Genomic DNA, 19,062 nt, shown 5'->3' with positions numbered 1-19,062 from the left:
ACACATAGCTTATTCTGTAATAGTGACATTTAGTCAAATGTCTTCCTGTTCATTTAAAAATTTTCCTTCCTGTTTAGTGCTTTTTCTTCCCTTTTTTTTTTTCCTATCCCTGAGCATGCTGCCGAATAGACCAACTCTAAGTAGGTGGAAGTAATAACGTCTCTAGGGTTTTAAGGCTTCTAAAACACTGGTGGGAGTGCTGGATGTGGAAGATCACGAATGGCCTTCTGTGCTGAGGCTTGTGCCCTGTGGGGAAGATTTTATATTATAGAGAACAATAATAGAAGATTCTTTTATGCTAAAATTTCCACCTTGCTCTGATAATGATATTTCAGAAGATAATGACTACCTTTGTATGTCAGCCTGCCAGAAAATTCACTGGTAACTTAATTTCATTAAAACTATGATTTCATAGGGAGAGAATGGAAGAATGTTTAAGTAAGCAGGGCTAGCTAGAATTGCTGATTTACAGATCAGAGAGTGAGACGCCAGTCACTTGTGTGTGTGCGTGCTTGGTCAGTAAATTATATCTGACTCTTTGAGACCCCATGGATTGTAGCGCACCAGCTCCTCTGTCCATGGGATTTCCCAGGCAAGAATACTGGAGTGGGTTGCCATTTCCTTTTCTGGGAATCTTCCCAACCCAGGGAACAAACCACGTCTCTTGCGTCTCCTGCACTGCAGGCAGAGTCTTTACCACAGCACCACCTGGGAAGCCTGTGGTGACCACTTAAATATGATCTAATATGATAATGAAAGAGTCATATCCTTGGGCGATTTTTAAAAGGAAATCATGAAGAGGGCTTCAGGTGCAGAGCAGATGGGCTGTTCGTGAGCAGGAACCACTAGTAGGAACACTTTCTGTGAAAGGAATAGCATCATGGTTTAGATTTCCCAGAAGCAGACCCTGAGAGAAAATTTAGGTGCAAGTACTTTATTTGGGAAGTGATACCGGAGATATTTGGAAAGAAAATGAGGAAGTGAGAAAAGGTGGGAAGTTAGCTGATAAAGCTCTCTTGAGCATGCAGATCATGACTGTGGGTAACTAAAGCTTAATTCTGCTGGGGAACTCTGAGAGCCTGTGAGAAAGACACACCTCTGAGTTTTCCTCCCAAGGGACAGGGACCCTGGAATATTTATACACCAAGTCGCATCAGTCGCTGGTTGTCCTAGGGGCAGTGCGCCCCTGCACAGATGGGGAGCTGGAATCTGGTAGCCAGAGAAGCCGCCCACGAAGAGATGCAAGGGCCAGCAGTGCAGTCCAGCCAGTGTGCCCTGCATGACCAGGACGTGGCCACGTGGCTGGGTCACCCACAGCATTCTCTGCAAGTGGTCGGCTTCCTTCTGAGCCCTTTTCTCTCCCCCTTGTTAGAGCCCCAGCCTCTTCAGAACCATCCTGATTATCACCACCAACACCTTCAGTCCATTTTTATAATGAATGGCCACAATCTGTGGGTTTGGTAGGAAATCAGGCCTTTGTGTTGATTAGTCAAGAACACTTGCCAAATGTTTTCTATGTAGGACATCTATTTCTAAGCATTCATAAGAAGAAAAATCTCTTTGGATGAAAATCTCATTATATGCAAAATACAGAGCTAGATAAACCCAAAAGCAATATCCTTTAAATAAAAGCATACCCCAGATACTGTATGAAGGATATAGAGAGCTTGCTAGTATTGCTCTCCAAAGAATTTAAAATATTTTTCTACAGACATTAATCTGAGACAGAGGAAATAAGGAGAGTTTAGACTAAGAAGGAGCTATTTGGAGGGCTCAGCTGACAGTGAGCAGAGTGAAAAACATTTTACTTCACCTTTGTCTTTTTTGGGTCATTTCTTCTCCTATTTTCTTTCCCAATTCTTCTCATTAATATTAAAATGTTAAATTTTATTTTAACTGTATAAAATTATGCAGCTCTGACAACTTCACAGTATTACATAGATTCATATTAATTCTAAGTAGCCTCACTGACCCAAGAGGTTAAATGCTCTGCCTAGGATTACACAGTAAGTGGCTTGCTTCAAGATACTCTGATTCAAGTCCAGGATTCTTTTTTCGATGACGTTTGTCAACTGCAGATTCTCTTCCATGATATTTCATCTATGGTTGAGACTGAAGAAATTGTTGTCTAGAATTATTTAACTGACTTCTGGGTTCTGGTCTGAGTTTTGTCACTTTAATGAACCATATAACTTTTCTATTGTACAATGCCAACCTATTTATTGGTTGTGCTGGGTCTTGGTTGTGGCATTTGAATGCTTAGTTCAGGCATGTGGGATCTAGCTCCCTGATCAGGGATTGAACACAGATCCTGTGCATTAGGAGTGCAGATCTCAGCCACTAGAGCACCAAGGAAGTCCTGATTGCCAGTCTAGTTTCATGTCTAGGCTAAATAGTGATCAATTTTGTAAATTCTGGCATTTGAATATGATTAATTTTTCTCTAAAGACTAAGATATTAGTACCTAGATGTCATGTGCTTAGTACTCAACAAAAGTTAGGTTTTACTAGAGATTTTCCTCAGATTATTATAATTACTATACTTCTCAACAAAGGTCCATCTAGTCAAAGCTATGGTTTTCCCAGTAGTCATGTGTGGATGTGAGAGTTGGACTGTGAAGAAAGCTGAGCGCCGAAGAATTGATGCTTCTGAACTGTGGTGTTGGAGAAGACTCTTGAGAATTCCTTGGACTGCAAGGAGATCCAACCAGTCCATCCTAAGGAAATCAGCCCTGAATATTCATTGGAAGGACTGATGTTGAAGCTGAAACTCCAATGTTTTGGCCACCTGATGCAAAGAATTGACTCATTTGAAAAGACCCTGATGCTGGGAAAGATTGAAGGCGGGAGAAGAAAGGGACAACAGAGGATGAGACGGTTGGATGGCATCACCGACTCAATGGACATGAGTTCAAGTAAACTCCAGGAGTTGGTGAGGGACAGGGAGGCCTGCGGTGCTGCAGTCCATGGGGTGGCAAAGAGTCGGACACAACTGAGCGATTGAACTGAACTGACTGATACTTCTCAAAAGGATTTCAAGTGTTCTCACTGCCAGTCTTGCTTCTGATAGCTAAAAGAAGAGAGAAAATCATTCTTTCTTCTTCCTTTGCAGTGCTTATCAAAACCCAGTGCTAATAATGTCAGCTGTCTGCCTGCAGGCCCACATAACACTAGCAGACTGGAGATGGCCGTGGTGTATAATCTTTCTAGTTCCTTTCCTGAAAGGAAGAGGGAGTTGAGTTGACTTTTCATAACAAAGCAGCATCACATAGTCTGCCACCTAGAGCGAAAAGCCAACTCCACTTCCTCCTCCTTTATATTTCAAGGAATTTTTTGAGGGGAAGAAAAACTACTAAAATCACCTAAAAGTAAGGACAATGTCATTACTAAAAGTTTTTAGACTGTGTTCCATTAACTATCTTGTAGTCAAAATTCTGTGCTCTGTTATTATTTGTGTGGGGTTCTGTCACCATGTTTATTATATTCAATTAAGTTCATTTGTTTCTATTTGTTTTTAATTTGGGGAACTGCTTTTTTGTTTGCATTTTTTTAAAAATATAAATCATTTATCCAATTTCAAAGTCAAAACTATATAACTAATTATAACCGGGTGAGTCTTACTTTTGTCCCTGTTCCTCTACCCTTTTGCCTCCCTCCTTTTACGCTTGTTTTAAAAATTTTTTTCTATGATTTATTTTTACAAATAAAGATGAGTATGTAGGCATGAACATATCCTATCTCTTTTTTCTTACATAAAATTAACACACTGTATCTATTGTGCTATACCTTACTTTTTCTCTTACCTTGTCCTGGAGATTACTCTGTATGTAATATGTCATTTTTCTTTGTTATTCATTGTATGTGGATGCTGTACATACTTTATTCAATTGTCCCCTGATGACAGACATTTGGATTCTTTACAATCTTTTGTTCTTGCAAATAATGATGCAATTCAAATGCCATTCAACATATTTATATTTAGGACAGATTCCAGAAGTAGGGTTTCTGGGTCAAAGAGTAAATACATTTTTGCTAGTTACTGCTCGGTTTCCTTCCAGTGGCTTCCATTTTTGCATTACCAGCAACAGTGTGTGAGTTCATATAAAGTTGTTATAAAATATTGGCTATATTCCCTGTGCCGTACAATATATCCCCATAATTTATCTATTTTATATTGGGTAGTTTCTGCCTCTTAATCCCCCTCCCCCTTTTTTCTCCTCCCCCACCCTCCACTGGAGCCACCAGTCTGTTCTCTGTGTATGTGAGTCTATTTCTGCCTTGCTGTATTTGTTCATTCATTTTAGTTTTTAGATTTCACATATAAGTGAAAATACACAATATATGTCTCTTCCCATCTGACTTAATCCACTAAGCATAATACCCTCTAGGTCCATCCATGTTGTTGCTAATGTCAAAATTTAATTCTTTTTTATGGCTAAGTAATATTCCATTCCATTATGTATATGTATACCACATTCTCTCTATCCAGTCATGTTGGTGGACAAGAAAACTGGGCAGCAGTACTCATATCAGGCAAAGTAGACTTAAAAATCTATAACAAAAGACAAAGAAGGGCATTATATAATGATAAGCAAGTCAATCCAAGAAGAGGATATATCATTTGTAAACGTAAATGTATCTACTATAGAAACATCTAAATATATAAAGCAACTATTAACAGACATAGAGGAAGACATTGACAGTAATTTAATAATACAAGAGGACTTTAGTAGCCTACTTATATCAATGGACAGATTATCCAGTCAGGAAATCAATAAGGAAATAGTGGCTTTAAAAGACACATTAGATCAGATAGACTTAATAGATAGCCACAGAACACTCCATCAAGATCAGCAGAATACATATTCTTTTCAAGTGCACATGAAACTTTGTCCAAGATATATTACATGCTAAGCTACAAAATAAGTTTCAGTAAATTTCAAAAGATTGAAATTATTTCAAATATTTTTTCTTACCATAGCAGTATGCAACTAGAAGTTAATTTCAGGAATAAAAATGGAAAAACCACAAACACATGGAAACTAAAAATTTGCTACAAAAAAACCTAATGAGTTAATGAGAAAATCAAAGAGGAAATCAGAAAATATCTTGAGACAAATAGAAATACGACTTTTCAAAGTCTATGGGATGCAGCAGAAACAGTTCTAAGAGATGTTTTTAGTGATGTAGGCCTACCTTAAGAAACAAGAAAAATCTCAAGTAAACAGCCTAAACTTTCCATCTAAAGGAATTAGAAAAAAAACAAAGCCCAAAGTCAGCAAAAGGAAGGAAATAATAAAGATTAGAGAGGAAATAGAGACTAAAAAAAATAGTTAAAAAGATCAATGAAAGAAACTAAAAGTTGTTTTTTAGAAAGATATTTTTAAAACTGGTAAACCTTTAGCCAGACTCATTAAGAAAAAAAGAGAGTGAGACCGAATAAACAAAATTAGAAAAAAAAGAGGAGAAGTTACAACCGATGTCACAGAAATATAGTCACAAGTGAATACCACAGTTTTATGCCAAAAAATTGGGTAACCTAGAAGAAATGATTAATTGCTAGAAATGTACAGTCTTACAAGATTGAATTAGGAAGGAATAGAAAATCTAAATAGACCAATTCTTGATACTGAAATTGAATCAGTAATCAAAAATCTCCCAACAAATAAAACTTCAGGACCAGATGGCTTCACAGGGGAATTCTGCCAAACATTAAAAAAAGAGTTAATCCTTCTCAAAGTATTTCAAAAAATTAAAGAGGAGGAAATTCTTTCTAGCTCATTCTACAAGGTCATCATTACTCTGTTAACAAAATCAGACAAAGACACTGCAAAATAAGAAAATTGAAGGCCATTAGAACTTAGTAACAACTGTTCCAAAGTGACATGAGAGTGAACTGCTCTGCTTAGAGTTTAGACTTTGCTTGTTTCCTTGGAAGGAAAGTTATGACCAACCTAGATAGCATATTAAAAAGCAGAGACATTACCAACAAAGGTCCATCTAGTCAAGGCTATGGTTTTTCCAGTGGTCGTGTATGGATGTGAGAGTTGGACTATAAAGAAAGCTAAGTGCCAAAGAATTGATGCTTTTGAACTGTGGTGTTGGAGAAGACTCTTGAGAGTCCCTTGGACAGAAAGGAGATCCAACCAGTCCATCCAAAGGAGATCAGTCCTGGGTGTTCATTGGAAGGACTGATGTTGAAGCTGAAACTCCAATACTTTGGCCACCTGATGCGAAGAGCTGACTCACTGGAAAAGACCCTGATGCTGGGAAAGATTGAGGGCAGGAGGAAAAGGGGACGACAGAGGATGAGATGGTTGGATGGCATCACTAACTCAATGGGCATGGGTTTGGGTGGACTCCGGGAGCTGGTGATGGACAGGGAGGCCTGACATGCTGCAATTCATGGGGTCACAAAGAGTCAGACACAACTGAGCGACTGGACTCAACTAAACTAAACTGTTTCCAACATACTGGGAGTTTCAGGGTAGAACTGAGCAAACCATGGATTTATGTGGAGTACTGAAGTTTTGCAAATTTCCTGAGTTTGATATTCATTGGGTAACTTCACTGAAGTTTATTTTAAAGTAATTTCAAGAGTGTCACATTCATATTCATGCATAACTGCAAAAGCATATTACAAAGAAGTCTGTATTTTGTTTTTTAAACTATTTTCCCCTTGAAGATTCTATCCATTTAAAGACCTATACTTTATTGAATAACAGGATTTTGAGGGAAATGGTACAAGGAAAATACACATAGTTTCTAAGGTGCCTCTTGATGTCAGAATTATTGAAATGTAAAAATTCAGGCTTCTTAGAATCAAGGAAATAGTGTTCCACTGAGAATAGACAGATAATTATACTCTTTATTTTTAACCATGAAATACATAATAGTTTCCTATATTATACTTCATTTGTTTCTGGCTTGGTCTTCTTTGACCTACTTAGTCTCTGGGATGTATTTATAACACTCTTATTTTTCTAGGTCTGCTCTTCTACCTTTCTGACATATGTAGGTCCTTAAGAACTGAGTTTGTCTATTTTGTAGTATGAAAAAGTCAAACCTTATTGATGGCAATGAACACTTATTTTACATTTAGATATTAAAACTTAACATCCTATTTTAATAAATTTTAAAAATATGTCTGAGTGTGGCAAATTCTATATAAAATATTTTTCACTCTAAAATTCCTGTAGTCCAAAATTGAAGCAAATAAGAAATTTTAACCTAACTTTGTGTCTAAAGTTTGAACAAGTCATATTGAGTCATCAGCGGAGTCGTCAAAGACTTCTTTTGCCTCTTTTGCCTCTTTTGCCTTCTTTTAAGTCTTACTGACAGACAAACAGGAAAAATTCACTCATTATTTTTTACTCCCCAAACTTTTCCTGCATCTCATGTTTTTAAAAATAGCTTTATTGAGATATATTTCACATATCATAAAGTTACACTATTCAGATTTACAACTGAATGATTTTTGGTAAATTTACTGAGTGATGAGCCATCATAATAAATCAGCTTTAAATAATTTTCATCATATCAATAAAATCCTTTATGCCTTTACAGTCAATCTTCATTCCCCCTCCAGGCAACCACTATTCTACTTTCTGTCTTTATAGATAGATTTGCTTTTTTCCTACAATTTGTATAAAAGAATGATACAGTATTAGGTGATTTCTTGTGTCTGTCTTTTACTTAGCATTATGTTTTCAAGATTCTTCTATGTTTGAGCTCATGTCAGTTGTTCACTAAACAGTATTCTGTTGTATGAATATACTTCACTATTTACCAGTTGATGGATATTTAGATTGTTTCCAGGTTTGAGCTATTATGAATAGTGCTGCTATAAATATTTGCAGGCAGATCTTTGCATGGGCATATGCTTTCATTTCTCTTGGGTAGGTACCTAGGAATGGAATTGCTAAGTTGTATGGTAATTATTAATATATATTTATATTTTTTAGAAACTGCCAAACGTTTTCCCAAGTGACTTCTGCATCTCATTTTAGCACTTTATTGACTGACCATGGAAAAAGACCATGTTTCTGTCCTTCATTCATTCATAAAGCTCATTTTTAAAATTTCACTTGTGTTGAACTCCTTAGCTTATTCAATAATTGGTGATATAACTGTAAACAACAAAATTATTTCCCTCAAGGTGCTCAGTCTGTTGGAGAAACAGAGGAATACCTTGATAACTAAATACAGAAAGAGAAGTATGGTAAGCAAAGCCCACTGTGGGGGTTGGGACACAAAGCGGAAGGCATTAGCTCCAAGCTTGGAGGAGCCAGGGAAAGTTTTGGAGAAGGTCACACCTAAGTTGATTCGTGGAGACATATCTAGGAAAGTGAGAGAGGAAGGGCCTTTTTAAGCCTAGGAACAGAAGGCACCCTGCCCTGCTTGCAGTCAGAACCCCTTTACCCAGATCAGTTTTACTTTTCTCTGTAGTAATTACTGCTCAGAGTGTGCTGTGTAATTTACGTGCTCATACATTGAGCTATTGTCTCTTTTCTCCTTGAAAGCAGATATCTCTGTCTGTTTTGCTCACTGATAAAGCCCAAATATTTGACACAGTGCCTGACACAAAAAAGGTACTCAGTAAATGTTCATTGAATAAATGAATGTATAACATGAACAGTTTTAATAAACGTGTGTTTAATGCTGCTAATATACCAACTGCAGATGAAACTTCACTAAGTTGAACAAAATCAGAGTTGCTAGAAAAGGGGAAGGATGAATATGTGATTTTTAAGATTGTAGAGCATCCTATCACAAAGTGAAAAGCAGTGTCTTGTTTCAGAATGTAAGACTAAATCTGATAAGACAAGTTTGCACAGTGACCAAAAGATAGTGTGATAGTTCTGGTAAGAGAACAAGATTTTTTTTTACATTAGAATCCATGGAGAAAACTGCAGGTACCAATGAAGAACTTTCAAGTAACTTCTCAGAAAGTTAGAAATGATTGAAGAGGAAGGATGCTATTTGAGAAAGTTAGTTCTGTTACTGCAGTAAGGAACAAGGGATCTGAGGGGGTGGGAGCAGGGAAAGGAGGAGAAAACTGTCATTCCTTAGGATTTTCCCGCTGTGATTGTCATTTTTGAGGCATTTTTTGCAAGTCAAATAAGCAAAGACAATGTTTGACATAGTTATCTGTGATTTTGAATACAGTTTGAACATAAAGTGAGAAATGCCTTTGCTCATAGAAGAAAAATTTACTGGGGAAATATTAAGGTATCTTTTACTCATTTTTATTTAGGCTCTTATTTGAAGGAATCTCAGCCATTTCAGTTTTGCCAGAAAGGAATCCACCAAAATGAATATTTACAGTTTTTCTCTTTCATATGTCTGTATTTAGTTTTTTGTTGATTGCTTTTTGTGTTGTCATTTAAGGTGGCCTTCTTGTACTGATAGCAGATTATCTAGAGAGTAATAATGCTATAAATTGGGTATTAATTCTAATTCAGCTCAATAGAAGTATTTTTTCTGTGTTTTAATTTTTTCATTTACTTTTGGTTGAGTAAGGGGTAGGGGCGCTAGAGAAAATGAAGCTATATAATTATGAAAGTGAAAAAGTAAAAGTGTTAGTTGCTCAGTCAAGTCTGACTCTGTGATACCATGGACTGTAGCTCTCCAGGGATTCTCCATGGGATTCTCCAGGCAAGCATACTGAAGTGGGTAGCCATTCCCTTCTCCAGAGAAGATAAAACTGTATAATTAATCATGGCATAATCATGAAAGGCCTTTTATACTCTTCTTAAACACTTAAGGAAATGGTAACCCACTCCAGTAATCTTGCCTGGAAAATCCCATGGACGGAGGAGCCTGATAGGTTACAGTCCATGGGGTCTCAAAGAGCCAGACATGACTGAGCGACTTCACTTTAAACACTTAGACTTTCTCCAAGAGCAACTGGGAACCATGCAGGATTTTAATGAAAGAAGAGGTTTGTGGAATGATTTGCTGTGATTGTGATTTGGACACTAAATCAGAGGGAAAAACACAACTATGGAGAGGGATAATGGTTAATGGTTTAGAGGACTTCTGCAATAATGGTGGTCTGAAGGAGGTGTGTGTAATAGATGCTTTGAAGAGCTGTGGCAGACGCAGCAATGATACAGCTTAGTGGTTATGTGCACAGATGCTGAGAAGGAGATTGAAGTGTCAAAGATGTCATCCCATATTTCCTGTTTTTGGACAACTGGATAGAAAGTGACATCATTCACTTCAGAGGAGAACACAGGAGAAAGAGAAGCAGGCCTTTCATGGAGGGAGACGATGAGTTTGGTCTTGGATTTGTCACTCTCAAGGGGAGAATCTTAGTCAGTTTGTGCTACCACATAGCAAAATACCATAGTCTGCGTGGCTTAAACAACACTTATTTGTTCGTCAGAGTTCTGGAGGCTAGGAAGTCCAAGATCAAGTTCTAGTGGATTCCATATCAGATGAGAGGTTTCTTTCTGGTTGGAAGAGAGTTGTTTTCTTGCCGTATGTTCAGATGGAGGAGGCGTGGGGAGGAGTGGGAAAGCACTAGAGTCTTCATCTTTTTATAAGGGCACTAATTCCATCGGAGGGGTTTCACACTTATTACTTCATCTAAACCAAACTACTTCCCCAAGATCCTGCTTCGAATACCATCATGTTAGGGTTTAGGGCTTCAAAATTTGAATTTGAGATGTGGGGGAACACAAATATTGGGTCCATGATAGGGAGCCTATGGAATACTCATCGAATACATACATTAGGCAGTTGGATCTTGGGATGGGTGCCCTAGGATTGAAAGGAGTTTGCGGGTATAGGTTTTGGATATGTGTGTACAAATGTGGTTATACATGCTGCCATGGAAGTGAGTATGATCCCCTGTGGAGGGTTTTGGAATGAGAAGAGAGTGAGTTTGTACTTAGAAATCTGGGGCATAAGAAACAGAGGGGGAAAGAAGACCCTATGAAAGGAAGCAAGGAACTGTTAAATGGGGAACAGGGGGAGGCTGCAGAAATGCACTGTCAGAAAAGAGACATTTCTTGAGGGAGGGAGTGGGCTGTAGTGTCAGTTTCCAGAGTTCAATTAAGTGAGGGCTAAAAAGGGTACACGGGATTTAGCAACATGAAAATCATTGCGGTTCTCGGTAACAACTCTTTCTGTGGACTAGTGGGTGTAGAAATCAATGAAGGTAGGAAATAGAAACAAATGGTGAATATAAATTGTTTTATTCTTTCCAAAGTAATTGCAGGAATTTACATTAAAATACCCTAGCCCAACATAGCATTTTTTTTTATTGAAGTAAAATTCACATGAGACTGTTGTTTAGTTGCTAAGTCAGATCCAACTCTTTTCGACCCCATGGACGGGTGCCCACCAGGCTCCTCTGTCTGTGGAATTTTTCAGGCAAAAATACTGGAGTGGGTTGCCATTTCCTTCTCCAGAGGATCTTTCCAACCCAGGGACTGAACCCATATCTCCTGCATTGGCAGGTGGATTCTTTATCTCTGAGCCACCAAGGAAGTCTTCACATGAGATTATCCATTCTTTAATGAGTAATTCAGTGGTATTTAGTATCCTCACAATGTGCAGCCACTTCCTCTATCTAGTTCTAAAACATTGTCAACAACCCAAAGGAAAACTCACGCCCATTAAGCAGTTGCTCCCTATCCCCTCCTGCCCATGGCCCCTGACAACCACTTATCTGTCTTCTGTTTCTATGGATTTACCTATTTTGGCTATTTCATATAAAGGAAATCATGCAATATATAGTGTTTTGTGTCACTTCTTTTCCTTTGTATAATGTTCTCAAGGTTCATCCGCGTTAGAGTATTTATCAATACTTCCTTCTTTTTTTGTGACAGAATAATATTCCATTGTATGGATAGGCCACTATCTGTTCCTCTGTTGAAGGATACTTAGACTGTTTCCACTTTTTGACTATCATGAAATAATGCTGCTGTGAACACGCATGTATTTATTTGAGTACCTGTTTTCACTTCTTTCGGGGTATATAAGAGTGGAATTTCTGGAGCCTAATGTAATTTGTTTAAAACTCTAATTTTTAGTATGGGTGAGGGAGGGATGGGTTGGGAGTTTGGGATGGCAGATGCAAACTTTTATTATATAGGATGGATAAATGGCGAGATCCTACTGTATAGCACAGGGAACTATATTCATTATTCTGTGATGAACCATAGTAGAAAAGAATATATATAAATATATATACACACACACACATATATATACATATACATATATACATACACATATATATACATATATATATATCTGAATCACTTAGCTATACAGTAGAAATGAGCACAATATTGTAAATAAATCAACTATACTTCAATTAAATAAATGAAAAATAATATACTTTTATATAATGCTGAGAGGCCGCAGAAAGCATTGTGCATTGTAGGGAAAGCTGAATCTCTTCAAATGCTTTACATTCTCTTTAGATAGGGTTGGTGAAACCATCATCCAGTGATTAAATAGCCATCCCAAAATAAATAAGCCAAATTGGAAAAACATACAGTTTTTAAAGAAGAAAGTGTCCTTTGAATTGAGTTTTGAGCTTTATAAGAAGAAAGATCTTCGAGTGAAGAGTCTGGTTAAGTTGGTGCATGTAGGAGAGAACAGAGGGAACAGACCTAAGACTGAAAGTTTCACAGTTTAATTTTTCTGAAGAAAGAGTGCAAGTTACACTCTAGTTGGTGATAAGGGAAAGAAGAACAGGTGCCAATATGAACTATGAGCACCCAAGGTGCTGAGCTAACAGCTAGCTGCCTTTAATTGTGTTTTCAAAACCAATTTTTATTTATCCTCTAATAACCGCTGACTCATTTATGTTTTGCTTTGTTTTTCTGGCCATGCTGTGTAGCATGTGGGGTCTTAGTTCTCCCACCCATGCCCTCTACGTTGGGAACTTGGAGTCTTAACTACTGGACTGCCAGGGATACGTTTAATGTTGTGAACTGTATTTCTTCATTCAGAGACATTAGTGTAGATGAAAGGTTTGAGTTCTATCTGTGACAAGCAATCTAGCCTCCTGTGGTTCAGTTAAATTTTATTCATAATGGCTAAGAAATTTTTTAGAGGCAGAGCAATGATTACATTCCCTGTAAAATTTTTGGTATTTTTAAATCTTTTATCTTGAAGTTTCATAGTTTTTATATAAAACTTTCATAATGAATCAGGTACAGTACAAAACTCACTAGATTTTGAATAATGGTTGGAATAAATTAGGTTAAGTTGCTGAGCTGCCTAACATCTTTTATTATTTGTTGAGAAGATTTTTAATATTTATATTTGAAACACTGACATGCACTTTTTAAAAAAACATTTTGTTTTGCATTGGGGTATAACTGATTAACAATGTTGTGATAGTTTCAGGTCTGCAGCAGAGCAACTCAGCCATACATATACCTGTATCCATTCTCCTCTAAATGGTGTTTCAAAGTGGCATTCATTTTATTTCCTTAAAAGTATCCTTTTTCTGTGCACTCTTTCCTTTATAGAAAGAACTCAAGGAATTGATTATGGAACTGAGATTTTCAAAGAGATGGCTCTGTGATTTAACCCTCTGGGAACTTACTAAACTTGAGAGAGAAAATAATGCTTGTTGAGTATCTGTTAAGTGTTTTATTTTTCTGAGCTTATTTAAATCCTATAACAACCAGTAAGTGGTGGAGCCGTGATATGAACCTCAATTTTACTTAACTCCACAATCAGGCCTCTGTTCATCATGTAATAGGGCATGCTGTTAATGATTGTGCTTGTGATGCTAGTTAGGTTCTATCTTAGACACTTGCAGCTCGCTAGAGAATTGGGATGAGAAAGATGCTGAAGGTGGCCATGGGCTCAAGAGGAAGTGGAGCTCTGATCAGTTAGCTCTGCTGTTTTCTAGGAAGACAGACGAGAAGGGGTTGGGCAGGTCCTGCTTGTGCCACACGTTGGCTGTCCCAAAACTGTGTCATGTTACTTCTCAGAGAAGATTCTGGATGCTTTGTCAGAAGAATATTAATTTCTCTTATAAAATGTATGTCTGGGAGAAGTCCAATGCTGATTCAGAGAAGTATCTTTTGATCCTCCTCCATTTCACTTATTCTGTCTCTGTTCAACATATGAGCTCAATAAACGAACTGCTAGGATTGATGCATTTATTCCTATTTGTGGTATGTGTTTATTTCAGGCAGAAAAAGCTGATGGATTTGTTAACCTGCCTGATTTCACTGTAGAGAAAGCATCTGAATGCAAGAAAAAGCAGTAAGTTGTCTATCATTTCCCACAAAATAATGGGGCCAGGATAACAGCCTTTTTATAAGTTCCTCAGGTGATATGGTGGTTTGGAAGTTCATGATGATGATATTCAAATGTCAAAAAATTTTTACTTAATGGTTTGGCACAGCAAACAGTAATAGAAGCTTTTAACCTCTTGTTTTCTGGAATTTCACTTTGTGAAGCAGATGGATTTTAAAACCCCATGGAGCCTTGGCAGGGCATGCTGCTAATGACCATGTCCATGATCCAATGAGAAACGAGCCACCATCCAGGACTGGCAGGGTGATCAGATGTCAAGGATGTGTTTTTGTAAAGAGAATGGCTAGTTAAATAGGACTCACAAGAGCAGCAGATATGATATGAGACCAGTTCCTTTTCTTAGTTCATGAAATTGTCAGTAGCATTCTGAAATTGAATTCTCTGAGTTGTCTTAGCCTTGGGGATTGCACCTTGATATACTTAAAGTCTAAGAGATTTGATAACCAACAGGAGCCAGAGTCTCCAGCCTAGACCAGCTCTCCAGACTCCCAGTCAAGTGCTCTTCCCATAACAGGATCTATCTTCATTTTGTATATGTGTCTTTTTTATCTTTTACTTATTCTTTGTTCTGCTTTTGACATCATTTCCTATTTTGTTAGAAAAGGGCAGTTCCCTATTGACCTGTGTTTCTAGTAGCAGCAACTGATTATTAAAAAAAAAACAATTAACCTGTTGTGAGCTTTAAGTCTGTGCCATTGTGATGTAGCTGCATCAGAAAGTACCTGGTGATACATGAGGTTGCCTCGATTCTTGTGGTTTTGATGAAACTGGTCATGTACAAAAACCCTGGTCCACACTGCAGGACTTCCTGTCTAAATGGTAAAGAGGAAATACTTTGTTATCATCAATGTTTTTATACTTTTCTTTTAAACTCAAAAATCTGCCTTGTATTTTTTCTTTACCAATAGAGGATAGCTTGGTTAATGTTTTTGATATGTTGTCACAGTGTAGAAATTTTATACTTAATTATTTTTCTATAAATGCAGTTATTATATCTAAATTTAAGTACTGTGCTTGTTGGAGTTGATCTGGGTACTTTGAAGTTGCACATCTACCACTTTATATTTTAGTGTATTTTCTCTATAACAAACTGCAATTGAAAATAAAAGAATATGTCCATATGTTTTAAGTAGATACTATTGATTAGTCAAGACCAAGTTCTGGTCTGAATGCCCTGACGTGATGAATTCACCCTCTGCTCCCTACATGTAATAGAGATTAGACAATAGATATTTAATGTAATTAAAAATTCTGCTCTTATAAATCAACAAAGAAATCAGATGAACTTACCATATATATATATTTGACTGTTTTACTGTTGACTGCATTGTTGACTGTACTAATTTCTAACTTCTCACGTGTCTGTGCTTTTCCTCTTCCAAGTGCTTTTAAGATCAGTCATCCACAGATCAAGACCTTTTATTTCGCTGCTGAGAATGTGCAGGAAATGAACTTGTAAGTAGAGAAAAATCACTCGATATAATCTTTACAGATTATTTTGGTTAAGTGTCTGAATTTTAAGCGAATGTGCATATCAATTATTGTTTCATTTGTTTCTGCTGCTTTACAGCCCAAACTTCTTAGCGGTTATAAGGTCTTTCTGCTTTCTTTCCTAGTATTTGGAAGCATTTTGGAGCACTACACAGATCAAAATGGCTGTTTTAGGAAGAAGTAGTAAGGTTCTTCTAAGGGAAGAACTCAGACACTAGACTGAGAAAGGAATAGACAGAAGACACTGTAAGAAAATGTGAAAGTGAGAATTAGCATCACAGGGAGAAAAGCCTGAAAGAATTGTGTTCCAGGTCCCACAGCTATTCTACATGGAAACTCTCTGCAGGACATCATATGTGCTGTGTGACTATCCTGGTGACTCATGTTTATCGTCTCTCCATGTTCTATCCTGAACATTTTGCAGCACGTCTTTGTTCAGAGTACCTCTAATGTAAAAATGTATATCACTAACTTCATTTCCTGTTTGCTCGGGTTAAGTAAGTGGAATATCCTGGTAGAGCACTGCCTGCCTTGCAACATCCCCTGCTGGTTTAGATTACAATGTGATCCCAATGGGTCTTATTTGAATGAAACTATATATATTTGAGGTGCTTGTGGCATTGGAGGGTGTTCTGTTTAATTAAGTCCTATTCTCAGAATTGTCAATGTTTCATTGCTTTCAGTTAATAAATTAAAAATATGTATATGGATTATTTATGATGTATTCCCTTGTAATGGATCCTGGGCATTAAAAATGAAGAATACAGATTTAATATCTCCATTCATAGCACTTATTGTTTAACCTATTTATATTTTTGTATCTAATTATATCTATTAATTTAGACATAATGACTTTATCCATTTGCTCTGTGTAATTTCTTTTTTGCTTGTTGCTCAAGAAGCTTACAGAAAAAAACTACTTTTCACTAAGCATGCATGAGCAACATACACGCATGCACACATACACGCACACACACACACACACACACAGCACCTTACTTTGTATCCTCACAGAAGCCCTTTGTCACTAGAATCATTCTCATCTGTTCCCTACATTTACCTTCCCATTACAAACCTTCAAATGAGGGCAGAATGGCTTTTTAGCACAAAGTTAGGAAACCCTGTGTTAGAAATAACAGAGCAGAGCATTGACAATCGAGTCTTCCAAACAAGTCTTTATTTCCTTGGACAAAGGGAGAAATAGTTTCTATCCTCTTGATTTTAGCTTTTCCCTCTGGCTTTCTCAAGCATCTGAGAAAAACAGGAGCAATGTACAGAAGGAGGATGAGATGGTTAGATAGCATCACTGACTCAATGGACATGAGTTTGAGCAAACTCCGAGAGATAGCGCAGCACGGGGAAACCTGCCGTGCTATAGCCCGGGGTCACAAAAAGTCAGGTAGAACTCAGAAGACTGAACAACAGCACAGAAGGAGAAGATGAAAAACTTGACAGTCAAAGTTCTTTATTTCTCCTTTCATTTGCGTTGCTAACTCTAAATCCTATTGATTAGCAAAGTCTCAGTTCAGTTCAGTTGCTCAGTCACGTCCAACTCTTTGCGACGCCATGGACTGCAACACGGCAGGCCTCCCTGTCCATCACCAACTCCCGGAGTTTACTGAAACTCATGTCCATTGAGTCGGTGATGCCATCCAACCATCTCATCCTCTGTCATCCCCTTCTCCTCTCGCCTTCAATCTTTCCTAGCATCAGGGTCTTTTCAAATGAGTCAGTTCTTCACAGCAGGTGGCCAAAGTATTAGAGTTGCAGCTTCAGCATCAGTCCTTCCAGTGAACACTCAGGACTGATTTCCTTTAGGATGGATTGCATTCTTTCTGGAGTTATTTCTCCACTGATCTCCAGTAGCATATTGGGCACCTACTGACCTGGGGAGTTCATCTTTCAGTGTCCTATCTTTTTGCCTTTTCATACAGTTCATGGGGTTCTCAAGGCAAGAATACTGAAGTAGTTTGCCATTCCCTTCTCCAGTGGACCACGTTTTGTCAGAACTCTCCACCATGACCCGTCCATCTTGGGTGGACCTACCATGGCTCATAGTTTCATTGAATTGGATAAGGTTGTGGTCTATGTGATCAGATTGGTTAGTTTTCTGTGACTGTGGTTTTCAGTCTGTCTGCCCTCTGATGGCGAAGGATAAGAGGTTTATGGAAGCTTCCTCATGGGAGAGTAGCAAGGTCTAGATGTGTGGAAAACTTAATGTCTTGTCCAGAGACTGTCAGTCTGGAGCCGAACCATACATCAGTCCCAAGTGGTCCTTTCTAAGGTGTGTGTGTGTGTATGTGTGTGTGTTAGTTGCTCAGTCTTGTCTGACTCTTTGTGACCCCATGGACTGTAACCTGCCAGGCTTCTCTGCCCACGGAATTCTCCAGTCAAGGATACTGAAGTGGGTAGCCATTTCCTTCTCCAGTGAATCTTTCTGACTCAGGGATCAAACCCAGGTCTCTTCCATTGCAGTTGGACTCCTTACCTTCTGGGCTATGAGGGAAACCCTTTTAAAGCTTTACTGGTGGTGAAATAGAGCTGCCCATCAGCCTCCTCTCCCCAGCCCTGTAGGTTCCTGCCAGTACCTAGCTTTTCCCATGAACTTCCTGTATCTCCAGCTTCTTCCGGTCTGTATCCTTTCTGTTCATCCCAGGGCTGGTTCTTTCAAAGTAGTTCTGTTCAGTCCAACATGGGGAGAGTAAGACTGACTACCAGGAAAACAATGACTACAAAGTCTTTTGTTACCTAGGGAATTTATCTAGCTACATGGTGAAACACAGTTTAAACCAGTAAAAGTGTGAGACCCTTACAAGATTATCTGAAACTCCTCTATTTCAGGCAAATTTGCTCTCTCAGTCACACATCAGAGTTATTTAGCTCTTGCTGACCCACTACTCCAGTTTTGCTTACATATCTGGTCCATTCATCTTCCCTTTGCAGTGATCTGTCTAATGGTGAATACAGTTATATGAGCATTAGCTACACACTCTGCCTATTTGACTATTAAGTCTAAGCCTTTCACAGTTATCAAAGCCAAAGTCTTAGGGCCTTTCTATGGTGTGAAGATCTGTGTTACTTGAGATTATTTTAGCATTTATCTTTCCAGCTTACAAAGAAGATTATAAATTGAAATTTGAGTGTGAGGTGTCCTGGCCTCATATTTTTGAATCTCTCGGTGACCTTTATACACAAAAATTGTCTTTCCGGCCACTCATAAATAAATGGCTCATTTTGTCTATGCCTGAATGTATCATAATTTTTCATTTAT

The 19,062-nt window shown here is 37.9% G+C and overlaps 1 protein-coding gene across 19 annotated transcripts in view; it reads left to right on the top strand.

Annotated features, from left to right (window-relative positions):
- IPCEF1 (interaction protein for cytohesin exchange factors 1) overlaps positions 1–19,062 on the top strand; it is a 172,277-nt gene that overhangs the window by 108,295 nt on the left and 44,920 nt on the right. For all 19 annotated transcript variants that reach the window (XM_069598752.1, XM_069598766.1, XM_069598769.1 and 16 more), the window contains 2 exons: positions 14,173–14,246; positions 15,684–15,755. In XM_069598752.1, the coding sequence (XP_069454853.1) occupies positions 14,173–14,246; positions 15,684–15,755 (146 nt within the window). The remainder of the gene's footprint in view (positions 1–14,172; positions 14,247–15,683; positions 15,756–19,062) is intronic.

The sequence above is a fragment of the Ovis canadensis genome, chromosome 8, assembly GCF_042477335.2.
Source record: "Ovis canadensis isolate MfBH-ARS-UI-01 breed Bighorn chromosome 8, ARS-UI_OviCan_v2, whole genome shotgun sequence".
In the NCBI taxonomy this organism is placed as follows: domain Eukaryota; kingdom Metazoa; phylum Chordata; class Mammalia; order Artiodactyla; family Bovidae; genus Ovis; species Ovis canadensis.
This window is presented reverse-complemented; position numbering and strand designations above follow the sequence as displayed.